This window comes from Papaver somniferum, chromosome 7 (assembly GCF_003573695.1).
Source record: "Papaver somniferum cultivar HN1 chromosome 7, ASM357369v1, whole genome shotgun sequence".
NCBI classification, from domain to species: Eukaryota; Viridiplantae; Streptophyta; class Magnoliopsida; order Ranunculales; family Papaveraceae; genus Papaver; species Papaver somniferum.
The window spans coordinates 214,524,352-214,542,139 of NC_039364.1; the positions used below are offsets into that span (position 1 = coordinate 214,524,352).

The 17,788-nt window shown below is 40.2% G+C and overlaps 4 protein-coding genes and 1 long non-coding RNA gene across 7 annotated transcripts; 3 read left to right on the forward strand and 2 right to left on the reverse strand.

Moving 5' to 3' along the window:
* Window positions 1-239: 239 nt before the first annotated feature.
* Window positions 240-1,703, reverse strand: LOC113295916. Its single transcript, XM_026544247.1, has one exon. The coding sequence runs from the start codon at window positions 1,701-1,703 to the stop codon at window positions 240-242; it is 1,464 nt and encodes a 487-aa protein (XP_026400032.1).
* A 4,117-nt stretch (window positions 1,704-5,820) lies between these two features.
* On the forward strand, window positions 5,821-6,921 carry LOC113295917 (G-type lectin S-receptor-like serine/threonine-protein kinase RLK1). Its single transcript, XM_026544248.1, has one exon. It carries the CDS (start codon window positions 5,821-5,823, stop codon window positions 6,919-6,921), a length of 1,101 nt encoding a protein of 366 aa, XP_026400033.1.
* Window positions 6,922-8,094: 1,173 nt separating this feature from the next.
* Window positions 8,095-11,865, reverse strand: LOC113299532 (probable splicing factor 3A subunit 1). Of its 3 annotated transcripts, XR_003335099.1 has the most exons (5): window positions 11,699-11,865; window positions 9,374-11,482; window positions 8,921-9,274; window positions 8,721-8,793; window positions 8,095-8,514 (listed from the first exon to the last, which is right to left on the reverse strand). XR_003335099.1 is itself a non-coding variant. In XM_026548564.1 (3 exons), the coding sequence occupies exons 2-3, from the start codon at window positions 11,462-11,464 to the stop codon at window positions 9,002-9,004; spliced, it is 2,364 nt and encodes a 787-aa protein (XP_026404349.1). In that variant the 5' UTR covers window positions 11,465-11,482; window positions 11,699-11,865; the 3' UTR covers window positions 8,622-9,001. The 3 variants fall into 3 exon arrangements, 1 of the variants encoding a protein (XP_026404349.1); XR_003335098.1 differs by having other exon boundaries at window positions 8,721-9,274; XM_026548564.1 differs by lacking the exon at window positions 8,095-8,514 and having other exon boundaries at window positions 8,622-9,274.
* Window positions 11,866-11,997: 132 nt separating this feature from the next.
* LOC113293341 lies at window positions 11,998-13,882 on the forward strand. Its single transcript, XM_026542000.1, has 4 exons — window positions 11,998-12,102; window positions 12,243-12,509; window positions 12,815-12,888; window positions 13,516-13,882. Exons 2-4 carry the CDS (start codon window positions 12,270-12,272, stop codon window positions 13,589-13,591), a joined length of 390 nt encoding a protein of 129 aa, XP_026397785.1. The 5' UTR covers window positions 11,998-12,102; window positions 12,243-12,269; the 3' UTR covers window positions 13,592-13,882.
* Window positions 13,883-15,762: 1,880 nt separating this feature from the next.
* LOC113293342 lies at window positions 15,763-17,357 on the forward strand. Its single transcript, XR_003332240.1, has 2 exons — window positions 15,763-16,218; window positions 16,967-17,357. It is a non-coding gene; the product is annotated as an uncharacterized LOC113293342 (long non-coding RNA).
* Window positions 17,358-17,788: the final 431 nt, after the last annotated feature.

A 17,788-nucleotide genomic window follows, 5' to 3' on the forward strand; every position in this document is an offset into this window, starting at 1 on the left:
AGTAACGACCCGATCCTTACTATACTTGGTTCTTCTACAGTTCCCAAATTAATCTCCCGAGTAGGTTCTATGGACGAGAAGCTTGGTTTTGGTTCCTTCATCAGTGTCGTCTCCTTTAATTGTTACGAAGGTTCGCTTCCTTGTGTTTCATATGCCATGACCGCCTGCGAAATAACTTTTTCCAAGTCCTCTGCCGCTTTGGCTTCTTTAGCCTTGTTCTTCTCTCTCCTTTGTCGTGCTCACCGCTCCTCATTTATTTGGGCATAGACCTGCATGCACTGTCGGGCTGCCTGTGAATCGCCTATGACCTCGGCTATTCCCTTGTACGTTGGAAATCCCAGCCTTTGATGATAGGCTGAGGCCACTCCTTTGATTCCAGCGATCCATGGTCTCCCGATAATAGCTTCATAGGGCGAGGCGACATCGACCACACAGAATGTAGTCAATGTGTCTAGGTAACCACCTCCGTCTGATACCCTTAGGGTTACTTCGCCCTTTGGGATGGTTACGGTCCCATTAAATCCGTAGATACGATATGTTGATGGGACGAGTATATCTTCTGATAGCTCCATCCTCTTGAACGTATCATAGAAGAGTACTTCGACTGAGCTCCCACTATCTACCAGTATCCTTCTTACCCCCCATTGGGTGATGACCAAGGGATCACTGCGAGCCTGGACATTCATTGGGACATTCTGAGCCGAGAAAAAGATAGGTTGCACCATCCAAGGTTTCATTGGCAAAGTTTTTGCTACACTGAAAATTTCTTTCCCGTTATGGTCCCTTTTGTGGATTCTAGACATGATCCCAGGATTCAGATTGTACTCTTGAGTGGCTGAATGCGAAATCGTGTTGACAAACTGAGTGGATCTATCGATTCGGACCTGATGGATAGGTGCATCGGGCGTAGCGATTGCCTGGGCTGGGTGTCGGACGAATTGTCTCAGGTAACCATCTCGAATAAGGTGTTGCACGATGTCTTTTACTTCTCGGCAGTTATTTGTAGAGTGGCCTCGATACTGATGATAATGGAAATACTCCAGGTGATCCTTGGTCTCCTCGAACTGTATCCCTCTTGATGCTGGGTATATGATGCCATTCCTTTTTTCGACCTCTTTGAAGAGTTCTTCTAGTGGAGCATTCAAAGGAGTGTATGTTTTCGCCTCGTGCCTCGGCCTCTTTCCTTTGGCTACCCATTCCTTCTTCCCATTTCCTCGTGTAGGTGGGCTCGGTCTCTTCTCGGGCCGTCTTTGCACGTCGTCTGATGTCGACTTGGGTGATGCGCTAGCCTCTTGCACTCCCCTATCCCTTGATTCCTCCTTAATTTCTTTTAGGGCGATGAAATGCTCTTGCATTTTCCTCATTTCTTTCAATGTCTGTGGTTTTTCAGTAAACATGGCTATCCAGATGGGGTCCAACCTCCCTAATGTGTTTTCGAACCCAAATATTTGTTGGTCGACTGATACTTTCCCTATTTCTGTGCACAAATTTCTCCATCGATCGGTCAACGACCTGAGTGGTTCTCTAAACCGTCGGGCCAAGGTGAATAACCTGTTGACCTTGGGCCGAGGTCTGCTGTTGTGCATGTAAGTTTCGAGGAAAGCTTCGACTAGAGTCTCATAACTGTCGATTGTTCCTGGTGGGAGATTGTAGAACCACTTCCTTGCCTCGCCCTCCAGGCTTGCTAGGAAGAATTTACACATTACCACCTCATGGTTCTTCCATTGGATTAGGGACATAGTGTACATCTTCAAATGCTCGACTGCGTCTCCCGTACCGTCGAACCTATATGGAAATGTGGGGAGCGTGCACTTGGGTGGGAAGGCCCTTAGTTCTAGTTCTTGGGTGAAATGGGTCCTCTCGGCCTCGCTTATGACCTCGGCTATCTTATCTTCTTCGCCTCTTCCTGACAACTTCCTTATCTTTCTTCTAACTCCCTTAGCTTGGCTTCAGTTGCATTGTCGGCCCTTGTGTCTCTCTGTTGATGATTCATCTTGCTCCCTTGGTCTTCTGTTGATGAATCCTCGGGTGGACCGTACCCCCGGATAGGTGGCGTCGGGGGTTGTCCTGATCGGCCAGAATTGCTCGGTCTTGTCGTTGGTGGTGCTCGCCCGGCTCGACCTTGGTGACCCGATGTCCCTCGGCCGGAAGACCCTCTCGACCTTTACCTCAAGTTCCGTAGATGATAGTTCTTAAACTCTAAATCTAGGTTCCTCTGCTGAAGATCCCTTAAAGCCGCCTCTTGCCTTCTTTGACTTTCTAGAATTGCGAGTAGCATTGGATCCGTACTCTCATGGCTAGAGTGACCATTTGGATGGCCTAAATAAGCAGGGGGTGGCGCCGTCATCATTGGTAGAGGAGGTGGTACTGTAGGGGGTATCTGGGTCAATGCCGCTGGATCGACTCCGATAGTTGTTTCTCGTCCTAACTGTACTCGCCTAAGTCGCTCTTTCTCTCGTCCGAGTGCTTCTTGATACTCAACTTTTCGCCTGGCGTTTCGTCTCTGGGCATGCAGGATTAGCGCCTCCTCATCATCTTCTGTGTCTGATGCCGTGAGTCCATTTATTTGATCATCCCTCCTCTGAGTTGGGACGATTCGCTCCAGAGGCGAGGGGTCATCGTCTCGTCCCAGATCGATTTCCTCATCTACAGTCGGCATACCCCTTACAGCTGCTCGTGATTCCTCAGGTGGTGGATGCCCATCACTTCCCTGCCTCGGCCCCGTTACTCCTCCTTGCATGCTACTGCCGGTGATCGTGCGGTTCCTCAGAGTTCTCCCCATCCTTGACGTGCTAGCCATCGGACACAATATGTTGTAAGTCCGAGAGTCATCCCTACCTACGTCAGCAGAAACAGACAACACCTTACTTTGACCTGTTTTTGCAAAGTTTCTCTAGTACGTACGGTTTTAAAGGAAAAAGGTGACTGACACCAAAACTAAGTTTCAAAAGTACGATTCCCTCTACTCTATCATGCTGACCTCGCCAGTCCGCCCTGTTTTGACTCTAAGTGTTTCTTTTAGACGGGTATCATGCTACGTCGCTTTCAAGGTAGCACGACGTCGCTTTCAGTACCACGGCTCTGCATTAACTACAATTTGTCCTGCATTCCCTAGACTCCAAATCATTAACTCCTAGTTTTTTGCGAGTAAAAGATCCAAATTCGTACTTTTTATGAGGTACGCACACTACGTCAAAATTTGGATCAAAACTTATGAACTTCCTTGGAACTATACTGGGATGTCTTCCCTGAATTCCTTAGGTTCTTTCGACGGCGACTGATAATCTCGTTGTGCTATTGTTTTGGCATTTTCACAAGCCAACATGGAACCTCAAGCAACTTGAACCACACATCGAAGATGTTATTTGGGAGTTTTAGAGGTATTCCGTTGTTGAACTCGTACGACGAAAACTAAGATTGAAATACGGAGATAAGTGCGAAAACTAATACGAAAACGAAGATTGAAACATGAAAACAGACTCGCCTCCGAGCATGGCTAGTCGATCTGTTATCAGGATCCTTCCCTGGCCTCGACCAAACGCTAACAGCGTTATTTGGGAGCTCTTGAAGGATTCCCTATCAACTCGACTGCTCGGAATTGACCCAAATGAAAATACTTGCTAAAGACACGACTTCAACAATGAAAACTCAACCATACCAACAAACTTCAAAACTAAACAAACATAAACAGACCTCGCCAAACAGAGTTCATCCCATAGCATCAACTAACACACAAGGTGTTCTTAGGAGCTTTTGGATCGTCTCTGTTGGCACACACGGCCAAGGTATCCGGAGAACTTAGACGTTCCCCTTATTCGGCGTCAAAAATGTAGTGGCATAAAACCACACACTACATCCAATGGTGTAGAATATGAATTAATCACTAAGTAAAGATGCACAACCAAACATAGACACAAAGATATACGTGGTTCGGTATGATTACCTACGTCCACGAGGTGAAAGGATGAATGTTATTATTTCTTTTCTTTGATTACAAGGTGTTCTCTCCTTCTCCAACTGTATAACTCTCAAACTCTCAAATGTAGTGTCTATTTTCTCTCCCTTCTCCAACGGTATAACTCTCAAACTCTCAAATGCAGTGTCTAGTTTCTCTCCCTTCTCACCTGCCACTCTCTCTCGACCAGCCCTTGTATTTATAGGCCAAGGTCGAAACATAACAGAATTACAGTGTTGGTCACATTACATCAGTTTAGTTGTTCCCTATCGGGCTTGTGTTGGCGCTCACCCATCTTTCTGGTATGGCCGATAGAGTCTTGGTCTTTGATAGTTCTTCACCCGAGGCCGAGTCCTGATCGTCTGGTTGACACGATGTCGTCCTTCTTTCTTATCGTCCCATTGTTTGACCAGCTCCTTTTGTCTGACCGAGTGCTTTCTGATCGTCCGTCCGACTTGTCAGAGGATAAGGGTCACGTCCCATCCGGCAACTGTAGGGCCATCACGTCCGACCCACGTGACACCTCGCTCTTTGCGCTATTTGGTTATATCCTGTGCTTCGCCGCTTTTTCCTCTTCGGTGTATCATAGCTTAGGATCTTGCCACCTAGCCCTGTGGATTATTTACACCTACACAGACGTTCTCCGAAAACCTTTATTCCTGCAGGAGAAATTATTAAATTTGATGATAGTCATGATTTTCAACGGTTTTATGGATCAAACAGCAATAGTTTACCCGCAGGATGGGTGATTACCCCAAGAGAATCAGTAAAGCAACCGCAAGAGAATCAGTAAAGCATCATGATTTCTATTAGGTACGTTCTGTAATACGTATTTTGTGATTTATATGAGAATTTTGCGTGTATATAAACAGTATATATATAATCGTAATGACTCAAAAACTATCAATATTCAATATGTTCAGCTAAGGTAGCCATACCATCTACGTTTGATAAGACACTAGTGTTCCAGATGTCGATAGTTTTTCGATACTTGGTCTTGGTCAGTAAATGAAATTACTGAGCAACTTTTTTTTTTGATACGAAATTACTGAGCAATTTATTGAACCTGAAGTGGTAAGTTTTTTTTTTTTAATATTTTTAAATGGCTCATCTGTACCGCTTCTCATATATTCTCGTACATCCCCGTCGCATCTTATCCGACATAACAACCGAATTTGCCGCGTGGCAGCTTCAATTTTGCCCTTAATATATTTTCTTTCACATATAATTTTTGAGTGATGACTTGCACAGTCGGGACCTCGGGACCCAAGGCTAAGTCATATGGGCTAGATATCTAGCTGCTAGATTGGCCATCCACGTCAAATAGGGCAACCTCCTAAGTCCTATGGGATGTTAATCTAGCAGCGAGATTAGCAGTCCACGTCATCTGGGATCACTGAGCGCCGAACAATTCAGCGTTTTGGTCACTTTCTGAGCGCCGAACCATTCAGCGCTTTCATCTCAGCCGTTAGATTTTTGTGATTTTTCTGAGCGTCGAATCATTCAGCGTTTTGGTCACTTTTTGAGCACCGAACCATTCATCGTTTCAATCTCGCTGCTAGTTGAACTGCGAGCAAATGCTAGGAGAGAGAAGTATCCAAAAATAGTGTTAACTTTTTTCCCATATTTTTTTCTTGATTTGCAACACTTTTTGACCAATCTATCAGTTCAATTTAGCCCACGGGGATTAGCCAAACCAAAACCCGAGTATTGAAGTTAACCGGCCAAAATCCATAAAAAGGGCCGACTTCATTCTCATTGTTTTCTTTGATCTTCTTAATATGAAGGGTACGTAAGAAACTGATTTCTCTTAATATTCGTCCCAAATTCTCTTGCTCTTTAATTTTTCTAATACCATCGAAGCAATGAAGCTTCACCTTCTACTGATAATTTTCTCCATAACCCTAATTCTTGTTCTACTAGTAGTTGTTGAATCTTCTAATGATTTCAGCAGTAACATTACAAGAGGTTCATCTCTTTCTACTTCTTCTAATACTAACAATACCAGTTATTGGCGCTCTCCTTCGGGTAACATTGCTTTCGGTTTCTACAAATTACCATGCAGTAACAATTATTCTTCTTCCAACTGTACTCAGGACCGATACGTTGTTGGCATATGGTTTTTTAATTCGCCAACAAAAACCCTAGTTTGGACTGCTAACCGTAATGATCCACCGTTATACGCACCATCTTCGATTCTGTTTACCGACGAAGGAAACCTCATACTGCAGATGGCAGATAATAAGGATAAACCCTTGCTGCACGATGTACCGGAACCAGGGTTATATGCCGTGATGCATGATAATGGCAACTTTGTTCTATATGGTTCAAATTCTAGAGTTATCTGGGAGAGTTTTGATTATCCAACTGATACCATTCTAGGCGGTCAAAAGTTACAAAACGGAGATGGTTTAATCTCTAGTATGACCTCATTCAATCTTGGCTACGGTTTTTACAAATTGTCAGTTAGGCAGGCTGACGGATTAGTTGATATACACAACATGTATGGCAGTCGAAGGATAGGTCCTTTTGATGTAGTATCATACGGCCGGAGGCAATATAGACGAAGAAGTCCAATAACCCTAAATTTGGACATTACTGGTAAGTTAAGTCTTGTAGGTTCTGATGATGTAGTACTTAGAACATTATACGAAGACGCAAATTTATATGAAAAACAAGGAGGACATGATGGTCTTGAGGTAACTGATGGTAGTACTAATAGTACTGTTTATATGTACAGAGCAACACTTGATTTATATGGGAGATTTAGTTTGTGCAAGGAAAGAATTGATGGAGGAAATATCAGTGATAATGGGAATTCTATTACTCTGGCAGTATGGTGGCCGTACGGTGAATGGGAAACTAGACAAAACACTGGCCTCCTTGTTGTCTGCATCACTATTGGCATTATCGTTGTCGGTTTTGCTTGTTTTCTGATAGCAATATTTTTTTTTAATTTAGTCTGAAAGACCTAAGAGGTGGTGGAAAACAAAGAAGGAACCGATCGTCACATTTAGAACTAGAAAAAGAGTCTGAATCGTCGTGAAGTGTGCGTAACTATAATTTAGATTGGAATTTGTATTTTCGTTGATAAGTAGAGGTTTGAATGTCTTTCTTCGATTCTGTTTTAAGTACTGTTCTTAGTTTTTTATTTGCTATGCATGGAGCGCGCTATGGCTAGTCAGCCTTTATTTTGTGTCATGTTCGTTCTTTAGGAAGATTTTGCTATTTTACCCCATATCTTGCAATTCTTCTTCCATTTGTTCAATAAATTTGATTTTTTTTTTTTTTTTTATTATTTTTTTATTTTGTAGATGTTCGACTAAATTATATGTTTACAAAAGATCGTTTCGAGAACATACAATTCCACTTAGAAAAAGAGGATCTAGTTTACCAGGTGACCTGATTAATGTTTTAGATCTAATACATGCAACAAATGAATTCCCAGATTATTATTTTTTGAAAGCATGAATTCCCAGATTGTGAAGGTAGGTATACAGAATTTCTTTGAATTTGTTGTCTAAGATTTTGGGTTTAAATTTTTTTTAACAAATCTGGACCACCTGTCCAGGACAGCTGTTGGAAATGAACATGGAGTTGAACACACCGACTAGGTTTAAAAAAGAACGGATTTTATTTCACTCTTTGAAATCTCTTAGCACTCTGACCACTTCTTGCCTGGTGCTCTCACTCGCTCATTACAAGTTACAGTGGTGCATTTATGTGCAATTTTTAACATTCATATTAATGTGTTCCTACAAAGCTATTTACATCGACATTGGATCACAGGGCAGTTTCAACTGAAGTTTAGGAACTCACACTTCCTATTTGTTATCATTCTGCTCTATACAGTGTCTAAAGAAGTCTTTAACTGAACAAGATTTGCGCTCTTACACAAGACAAGTTCAATCAAAGATATTCCAGAACCAGGTTCACATTCTGTTGCTTTTAACTTCAGCTCGAAGCTCATCAGCAAGCCAACACATCATCACTACAATGTTGGGCTGGGCATGGCATATAAAGATTTTTTATTCTAACAAGAGTAGTACCATAACGTCATCTTAAAATATCAAAAATCTATAAGAAAATTTCTATGCACTTTCAAACTGAAATCCTCTAGAATCCACAATTATAGAGTGTAGGGAGAAAACCTAGGATAAGGTTGCAAAACTCCAAACCCTTATTCTGGGAGAGCAATTTATTTCCAATGACACAAAAGTGTAGGGAACTGAAGTAGGAAAATGAAATTGGGTATTTCAAACCTAGTCTACATCAGTTCCGTTGGCACAGCTCCGAGTGCTGACAAAATTAAGTTGCTCCAACAGGATGCCTGGTCCAAAAATAGACCTGTACTATAGCTAACCATTCTTCTTTTACTTAATTCAAACCAGATACAATTTGTTAAAAGTAGAACATCATAAATCCTATGCCAAACGAAAAGACATATTTGTCCCAAAAACAAGAACCCATTGCACACGAAGGAAGCTCCTTTCTCCTGTACTGGCATTAGAGTCCCTTCTAAAACGAAAGCAGCAGAAGATGGTTATTTAAGCACAAACCTGCAAAAGATTACCTTCATCAGAAATGTTAACCTGCAAAAGTATGAGAGAAGCGACACAAATACTAGCCTCAAACTACTTTGGCTACAGCACACACAGTAAGCAAGTGGAATTTCAAGCATTCAACACCTAACCATAAAACAAACAACTGGAAACTGAGGAATGTAATAGTAGTTTATCACATTAAAAAAGTAGCCACTACTGACTTGGTCTCCATAAGCACAATGAACTTGTGACTTTCCATGTCGACGCTGAAAGATAATCACCTAGGCACCGCATCTGTAGTATATGCCAGACTTGCTATCAGTTTAAACCAAAATAATAGTCTGGTGCAGATCTAGATATGAATCATATCAAAGATCTAAAACAACAGGAATAAAACAAGGTAGAATACATGTTGCACAACATTTTCAACTGGATACTTTCATCTAGTAGTAAGTAAACTGAATATTAAACCCCAACTCTGCATGTAAGGAAGGAAAATGATCTATCTCTTTCTGCCACCACGTTCTTTAAAAGCAAGGGTAAGAGTTTCCCCAGCTCCGATGTTCCAATGTGCGAGTGACCAATGATCCTTAAGGACAACACCACCTCGCCCACTCAGTTTCTGTTTGTTTGCAGCAATCTGAGTCTCCCCAGCGATCTTCTCCTTCAAATTACCAATAGTCTCGGATAGAGATTGTACGGTAATCTCCAAAAGTCGTCCGTTAAGGTTCAATTCATCCACATTCGGAATAGCTACAACAATGCGGGCAGGTCCCTGCGAGAATAGATAAAAGAAAAGGACAGTCAAGAAAAGGATACCAAATTAAAATAACGAAAAGAAAAAGGACAGCAAAAAGTGAGAAAGATCAAGTACCGGATGTTGAGCCAAGAACTGCGCTTCTGGTATAAGCTGATCTTCAACCTTTTGCCTTTTTGGCTCTGGTTCCTCAGGAAGTGGAGGAGGAGCTTCCTCCGGTGGTGGTGGTGGTGGCGGCATCATTTGTGGTGGCATCACTTGCATAGGTGGAGGTGGAAGGTGTGAGAAGGGCCTAGGCATTCCCAAAGGTGGGTAGAGTGACCCAGGAGGAGGAGGTATACTTGAAGGGTTCACGGAAACTTGTTGGGGTGGTCGGTTCATCATCATAGGCGGACCAGGGTTCATCGTCATAGGAGGAAGAGGAGCCCTAACTCCCTGCATATTCTGCATAATAGGAGGTCTAGGCTGCATGTACTGTCCGCTATTAGGGTATTGCATTGTATTTTGCCCCATTCTAGGCATATTCAACACTAACCCTGGTGGTGGAGGTAGAGGACGAACTGATGGCACACCAGGTTTTGGAGGAGGTGCAGCAGGACCAGGTAAATTGTTACCATTCTCCATTTGATCCTCGAGACTCTGTGACATTGCCTGGTTTGCGGTTCTACCAATGCTTCCTGTGTGGCCATCCCATATGACCTGCTTAGGTTGCTCCTCTTTCTTCTTTTCAATCTCTGCCTTAACAGCATTAGATACTTCTTCTTCTGTCGTTCCAAAAATATCAGGACGTGTTCGAGCAAGACCCACAATGTTCCTTGATATCTCATCATCTTGAGCAAGAGTGGTCTCCCGAATCTTAGCCATCATCCTCTCTTTTTGTTCCTTGTACTTTGGATCAATTAGGGAAATCCTCATATGCTCTGCCATTTCACTTATATGAATCAATTCTCCAGTAATTGGAGAAACAACAAACTTTGTGGGATCTCTTTCTGCTGGGATCCTCTCTTCCGGTCTCTTCCAATTCTTTACGATTCTCATTGGCGCTTCTGGCTCCTCGGAAGCTGCTGATTTATTTTCACGCTTCTTCTCATTGTCATTATCATCCATACTAGCCGCTCTCATACCCTCCTCAACAAGTTTCACTTCTTCTTCATCCATCTCCATATCTGCCTCCTTTCCAGGCTCAACAGGTACCACATCTTCATCCATAGATGTTATCTTGCTCCTTCTAATAACTTCCTCCAATGTCATCGGAGGAGGCAAATCCTCATCCTCATCATCTACAAAATCAATTGCCTCAACCACAACAAAATCATGCCAATCAATCATCGCCATCTGCATGCGTTCCTGTTCAATCTCATCTTCAGCTTTCAACCTAGCTTGTTCCTGTGACCTTTCCCACTCAAGTCTATGCAAACACCTCTCAAGAACAGTGGTCATATCCACCACACTATTACGAAGTTTCTCCGTCAAACCTTTCGGAGGCATCAAAACCTTTGAATAGGCATCCGCAAGTGCAGTAAAGAACATAAACATACTATGAGTAGGTTTTAGAAAATGGAATTGATAGTTATTAATCTCCCTACTAGTCAAACCTGTCAAGAACGATTTCCCGTTTCTAGCAACAAACTGAGCAGTAAGCTTGATAATATCCAACTCTTCACCTGTAATACCTTCCGGTAGCCGAACTGTATACGTCTCAGGTTCCGGGGGCACAAGAACTTTTCGGACAGGTTTAAACTGGGCTGACGGATCAGGCTTAGTTTCAGCTAATTCATTAGCATCTCCAGCAGAATCAGCACTCGGTACTACCTCTTGTCCAGAGGAATCATCAGCTTGTGGGGTTAGCTCATTTTGGGCACGGAATTCAGACAACCGATGTTGGTAATATGCATTATAAGGATCAGAACCATTCAAGAAATTGAATTTGGCATTTCCAGCATTATTTGCAATAATCCTCTTCTCGAAATCAGGCCCATTCTTCGCAACAAAGTGCGCAGTCTTATCAACAATTGTTCGAATGTCCGGAGGAGGATGAATAATACCTATCGTTCTTGTATGTGTAGCAACAGATGCTGGTGGAGGAGGAGGAGTAACATTGTCATGTGGTGGTGAGTCTTCAGCAGTAACTTGAGATAATGGAAGCGGTCCTAAATTTCCATCTGATGGCGGTGCTGGAAGGGGCAATATTGGCAATGACCCCAACATCCTTTTATTTGAAAATACCTGCAACAAATCGAATCAAAATTTAGGGTTCACATTCGCAAACATCAATTACACAGACAAATACAAAATAGAACAAAAACAATATTGAAATCAAACAATAAACAACGAGCGCTTTATAAATCTATACAGCGAACCTAAAAATAGAAGTAGAACAGAAGAAAATTAACTGTAAATCTAACCAAGAAGAATCAAAACGAGAATCAAGACGAAGCTTACCTAAGTATCCTCGGATCTGCTTGACCTTTGTATATATTTATAAGGGTTTAAGCATGAGTGAGTAGGAACTCTAGGGTTTTGGGAGACGAAAGTTTCTGAAGATGGGTTTTCAATTTTTCTTTCTCTCCCGCACAGATGTTTTAGGTTTGGTGATTGGGGAAGCTATTCGCTCTCTTTATTATAAGCACACGGCTGATATTAGGGGTACCTATTTATATACAAGGGGTACCAGACCTGGTCAAAGACCTAAGACCACGGGACCGACTCGCTTTTAGAAGTGACTAGGAAATCAGTTTCCCCTCTAGCAGCAGCGGAGAAAAAAAAGAAAAACCCTCAGACCTAAAATCTCAAATCATTTCTCTCCAATTCTTCTTCTCCTATTGCGAAAGCTCTGAGTGAGTAAGGTATGATTTTTCTCGCTCTTTATATATGTATATATCTAATCTTGTGTATTTCTGCTCTAAATCTTTTGAATATACGGAAACCCTACAATTTTATCCAATATTCTTACTGTGAATTGGGCGTTCTTTGTTTGTTTATCCAGGATTTTTGTTTTGATACTGTTTGGACAATGGCGTTGAGAACAACGAATGTGCTGAAAAATGCAATGGGGAGTTTAGGGTGTAGATTAAGTTGCATACGGTGTGTTCATGCTGCACCTGCTCCGTTGGAAAATGCAATGGCTCGTCCAATTGAAAATCAGTTTGTGTTCCCTGGTTGTGATCGAGAAATGGAGAATGATAATAGAATTGAAGTGCCGACTTTCGGTTTTGGTGGTTCAATGGAACTTATGGCTGTCCCAAAGAAAAAGGTGATCTTTTGGTCTTGATCCCTAATGTTCATCTCCACCATGCTAGGCAGTTGACAAATATGATTTGGTTTTGATTTTAGTACATTTATGTTGCTTCCTGTGTGTTTCCGAGTCTTGGTTTCCTTTTGATTATGTATGAGCAATCTGTAGATGCACTCTTTTTTTTTAGATGTTTGAAGAGGGTTTTTGAGCTTCTTTTTGTTTATGGTATTTTGATGTTTAGTGTTTGCATAGTTGTCGTATTTGGATTCGGAAAATTCTTAAAGGGTGGGTAATGGTTGATAACCTTTGTAAAAAATGTGCAGATCTCTAAGTTTAGGAGAGGCATAAGAAATGGACCAAAGGCGCTGAAACCAATACCGGTGATAATACGTTGCAGGTAAGCTTTCGATCGTTCTCCGTTGCACAGAGTTTTTTTTTTAATATTGCACATTTTCAAACTTCCTAAGGATGTGAGGTTTAAGTACTGCCAGAAAATGTGCTGTTGTTTCGGTTGATTTTGTTCTCAATCTTGGTCTTTTGATTTTGTTCTCAATCTTGGTCTTTAGTTTTTGTTCCCTTGGGGTTCATTAACACTCCTTGAACAATAGTGTCAAACTTAAGGTCTTAAAGTAGGAGTCCTACTGGAATCCAATTTATGGTAAGTAATGGAGGCCTTCCACTTGGCTTGGCTAGCTTAAAAAGGTACTCTCACAATGTTTTTGGTAGGTCGTTAACCCATGAATCACCCACATTAAGGTTGCAGATTACATGGCCCGACTTCTTTTTTATATAGTAGTAGGAGAACTTGTAGCAGACTTGCGAGCCAATCTGATTTTTTCCACCCATGTTTATTGTTCTCAGCTAATTTCCATTGGCTTCTAGTCCTCCACAGATTAATCATGACAATAAACATTGCTTTGTAAGGCAGGCATTAGGTCATCTCACTTACCATTTTACTTGTGAACTAATGATATACAATGCCCACTGTCTAAACTTCTGTTTCATATTCCTTTTTGCGATGTAGGGGTTGTGGTCGAGTTAAGCTCCCACACTTTTTTTGTTGCAGTGGAGAAAGAGGGATCCCTGGTGAACAAAATTAGCCTAGCAACTGAAAGTTGGTCGAAGGTTAAGGAGAAATCGAGTATAGGTGGTATAACTTATGGATTTTGAGAAATTACGTTTTCCAATTCATTTTAGTGCGTCTAGTGCTGATCTACAAAACATTTTGGTCTGATATAAGTTCGTCTTCAAGTTTATGACATAAAACTGTTTTGTGTTACTTGCTGTAGCCACCCCATTTTATTTGACATGTGTTTACTATCACAAGGAACAGAAATGTCTATTCACACAGTATATTCTGAATTTTGGCTAATTTTTTTATTTCTTCTGCACCATGTGATACAACACTCTTCTCTTAGGGGAAAGGAACTCTGATGCTGTTAAGTGAAAAAACTTGTACAACAATGATCATCCATCTAGTGAACACCACTGCCTTGTTTACATGTTTCGCTAGTCATCTTGGCTCATCACGTACCATATATAAATGTTTTGTCTACTAACCAGAATTCGTTGCATAATGTGGGTTAATCAGGTTAATTTGTTGCTTGTAGTGTTTGTTATTGTAACCTATTTGAGAGTGACCTCAGAGATTTGAATTTGATAGCATCGTATCTGAAACAAGTCTATGCCTGTGATGTGTTGTGTAGTTAGCTCTTGGGCTTTGTCTTGTAGAGGTGATAGATGTAGCTATAGCCTATAGGATATACATTTAGGCGCCTCTGTCCAGCACCATGATGAGTTTGTTGTTACATGATTCAGTAATACCAGTTCAGTTGTTGTCGTTATCAAGAACTTTCATCAATGGAGAAATTTTAATTTGCAACAAGTCATAATTTTCTTCTTCTGATTGTTTGTTTTTCAAATCTGAATCTAACCACTAGGAAACCTAATCAACTGGTCTTGAACACTAATAGGTATTAGTTACTCAGAAATGGATGGGATAAATATTAAGTCTAGATCTTGTCCGTAGTAATATGGCCATTCTCATCTTTGCGCAATGTTAAATTGAATGTGCATCTTTGCGCATCTTAAGCTGTTACGCTACTGATAAATGTATTTGGGCACGCATGTTTGCTGCATACAATTTTCTGATCAGAATGTAAAACATCTCTTCCTATCCTACAAATCTGTGATGATCTTGAGTCATAAAAGTAGTCTATAAAACGTCCCAACCTTTATTGCTAACCTGTTTCAACATCTAGTTTGATCAATAGAAGGTCTAGCACATGTATCTATAGTGAGTGAACAGTAATTTCTAGGACATCTTTAGATGGTTACAGATTTGGCGAGGGACATTTGGTACAAAAAAAATGAACGCCTAGGAACAGTTGGAATTTATCGGATGTGTTATTAATTTTTCATAGAACTCCACCAACACCCATTTTGAGGATAATTATTAGAGGGAAAGCCACTTTTACTAAAGAGAAAGCTGGCTTCGGGGTGGATTTAAAAAATAAAACTAATTCTCCCCCGATCAATAAGTCTTTTTCGGTCTTGATTTTCGTATTAGCATCTACAGTTACATAGAAAAATATTTTGAAATTAAACCTATCCCTGTGTGCTCTATGTTGCATATTATGAGTTTTGGGACGAAGAAAGTCCAACTGATAATTCAACTAAACGAAGAAAAAGAGTGCATGGAGGTGGCAACTAGCTTGAGTTCGTTTGCATCTCGAGTTCAAGAAATCCGTGTTCCTTCACATGTATTGCGTCTTTCAAATACATTCACTGCTTATGGTCAGCATATGTATCCCTCTCTCATGCTGCCTCCATTTTTTTTGGTAACCATTATTCTCTTATTTTTCAAAAGAGTGATATCCATATCATTAGCCTTGTTGGGGTTAAAAAAAAATCCACTGCAAACTATGATGCAGACTGGACCAATTTCGACTAAATTTAACGAGTCTACATACCCCGTCTGCAAACATCATCCGTAAGATTTCGGTGATACTGTCAAAAATGAAATTGTACCTACGTTGCCAGATTTGTACATACCTATGGTTTGTTGAAGATTCCCAAACTGACTGTGTTTTAAAATATGTTTATGGAAGGAATGATAGGATTAGCCCAAAATTAGTGGAAATTAAATAAATAACCCGATTTCTCACGGCCTTCGTAAATACCCGATTTCTCACGGCCTTCGTAAATACCCGATTTCATCAATAACATAACATACATACACGAATTAATTCGGCCATTTTTTCTCATTTCATGTTTTTGCCTTTTCTCTCTCTCTTCGCAACGACTCCGTCCGGAAAAGAAACTAGATCCAGAAAAACTAAATGAAAATTGTGCAAAATCGAACCTAAAATTGAGTTTCTGATTGTGCAAGAACATGAACGAGATCAATTTAACAAAGAAATCAAAAGAAATAAAATAATCAAAACCTGAAAAATTAGGGTTCACAAATCGATTTCTTAGCGAGTTTACTGTCTTGTTCAACAACAGAAGTTTGAAGATTCAAAATCAAAGGTAAACAACGATATGTGCGAGTATAAATTTAGTGCATTTGTTTTATTAATATTTCTTTTATGATTTGATAATGATTTCATCAGTTTGAGTCGGTAAATAAGAAAGTTTGATGTGAGGAGGTGGAGGTGGCGGTTGGAGAGAAGGAAATGGTGGTGGTGAAAATGATGGATATGATGGAATTCACAAATCCAATAAGGTGATTGGTATTCAATTAGTGTATTGATCTGTTTTTCATCCATTTAATGTAGATTGTTATGAACTTATGATATAGTTTAGATTCTTTTGGCAGGAAGTGATGGTGAATGCAATCAAATTATTTAGTTAAACAATGACTAATTGTTAATGAATGTTTTATGTTTGTGTTAAGTCCTAAAAGAAAAACTAACTTTTTTTTTTTTTTGAAGCATAAAGAAAAACTAACTAATCAAATAATCTTAGATTTTTGAACTGTTTATAAGTGACTGATCATCCCTAAAAAGAACCGATTATCCCTTTGATGCTTTAAATTAGTTTCTTATAGCTTGTAAAAGCAGATTATTATGTTCTCTTTCACAACTACATTTTGTTATCAGCAAATGGGTTAACTGATGTTGTTCATATCGACATAATGCTTGCAGAAATGTAAGCCAACTATGAGTGTTTTGGTAATTCTATAGTTGTTTTTTGATAGGATAAATGAGAGAAATGCATCCTTTGATTTTAAGGGTCGATTAATTGTGGGTTTACACAGTTTGAGTGGCACAAAACTTTTAATTTTGGTTGTTAGGATGACGGAAGAGAATATTCAACTAGTTAAATGTGTATTTCAGTTGTTCCTTGACAATGTTCTTTGCTAAATAATTTTGATTCATGAAGCTAGAGTAAGAAATGCAAGCAGGTTTAGAATTTCCGTCGGCCCCCCACAGCGCGGTCATCTAGTTTAATGTAAATTGTTATGAATTTAGGTTTCCAATCGTCGTTAAATTGTTTTGGCATGAGGTGATGGTGAATACCAAGGTGGGGGAGATCATGGCAGTGGACGTGGGCGGTGGAAGTGGCATGGATACATGATTGGATTAGTGTACCCTAATTCAAGGTACTTAATTTCTCGTGATGGTTGGGGTTTAAGCCCTCGTGGTGCAGGGTTCTTGTTTGGTGGAAACATGGCTAAATCATGCAAACAATTTGGATTACATTTTGATGTGCTCATCAGTTAGTGATGGAAGGATATAAATGGATGTTTAACAACCAGAAATATAGTTCGCTCCAAATTATTGTTCTAGGTTTGTAATTTTTTTTGTTTTGTCCATCTATTCCATGTTATTGGAAGAAATACATTTATATGGCTGCACTTAATGGGTGCTTTGATTGTGTCCAGCTATTGCTGGATATTATCGGAAACACTAAGCATACTCTACAAATATCACATTAGAGGTACAAAATTAGAAACACTATATTAGTTAATTAAGACAGAAATGATTCCATTTTTGAACTCTGTATTTATAGCATCTTGTTTTTAGTTCTGTCTTTTTTATGGCCTTAGTTTATGTCATGTTCTTACACTGAATTTGTGGTGCAATGGTAGCACGACTGACTCCACGTCAGATGATGCGTGTTCGAATCACGCCAAGTTCACTCGTTCGTGCATATCAAAATGATTTTTTTTTGCTTGTTAATATACAATTCATCTTGTTTATGAATTTTATTTTTGTATCTCTAATAAATATATCAGTTTGCAAGCTCCATGTTTATTGTTTTTTTACAAGAAACAAACTATTGTAAATGGT

What these genes read in the sequence shown, in the direction of transcription:
- LOC113293341 (XM_026542000.1), top strand. Translation starts at nt 12,270, where the DNA reads ATGGCGTTGAGAACAACGAATGTGCTGAAAAATGCAATGGGGAGTTTA. An exon ending in TGGCTGTCCCAAAGAAAAAG is followed by an intron (nt 12,510 to 12,814) that starts GTGATCTTTTGG and finishes AAAAATGTGCAG; the next exon opens with ATCTCTAAGTTTAGGAGAGG. An exon ending in CCGGTGATAATACGTTGCAG is followed by an intron (nt 12,889 to 13,515) that starts GTAAGCTTTCGA and finishes TTTGCGATGTAG; the next exon opens with GGGTTGTGGTCGAGTTAAGC.
- LOC113295917 (XM_026544248.1), top strand. Translation starts at nt 5,821, where the DNA reads ATGAAGCTTCACCTTCTACTGATAATTTTCTCCATAACCCTAATTCTT.
- LOC113299532 (XM_026548564.1), bottom strand. Translation starts at nt 11,464, where the DNA reads ATGTTGGGGTCATTGCCAATATTGCCCCTTCCAGCACCGCCATCAGAT. An exon ending in AGTTCTTGGCTCAACATCCG is followed by an intron (nt 9,275 to 9,373) that starts GTACTTGATCTT and finishes CTATTCTCGCAG; the next exon opens with GGACCTGCCCGCATTGTTGT.
- LOC113295916 (XM_026544247.1), bottom strand. Translation starts at nt 1,703, where the DNA reads ATGTGTAAATTCTTCCTAGCAAGCCTGGAGGGCGAGGCAAGGAAGTGG.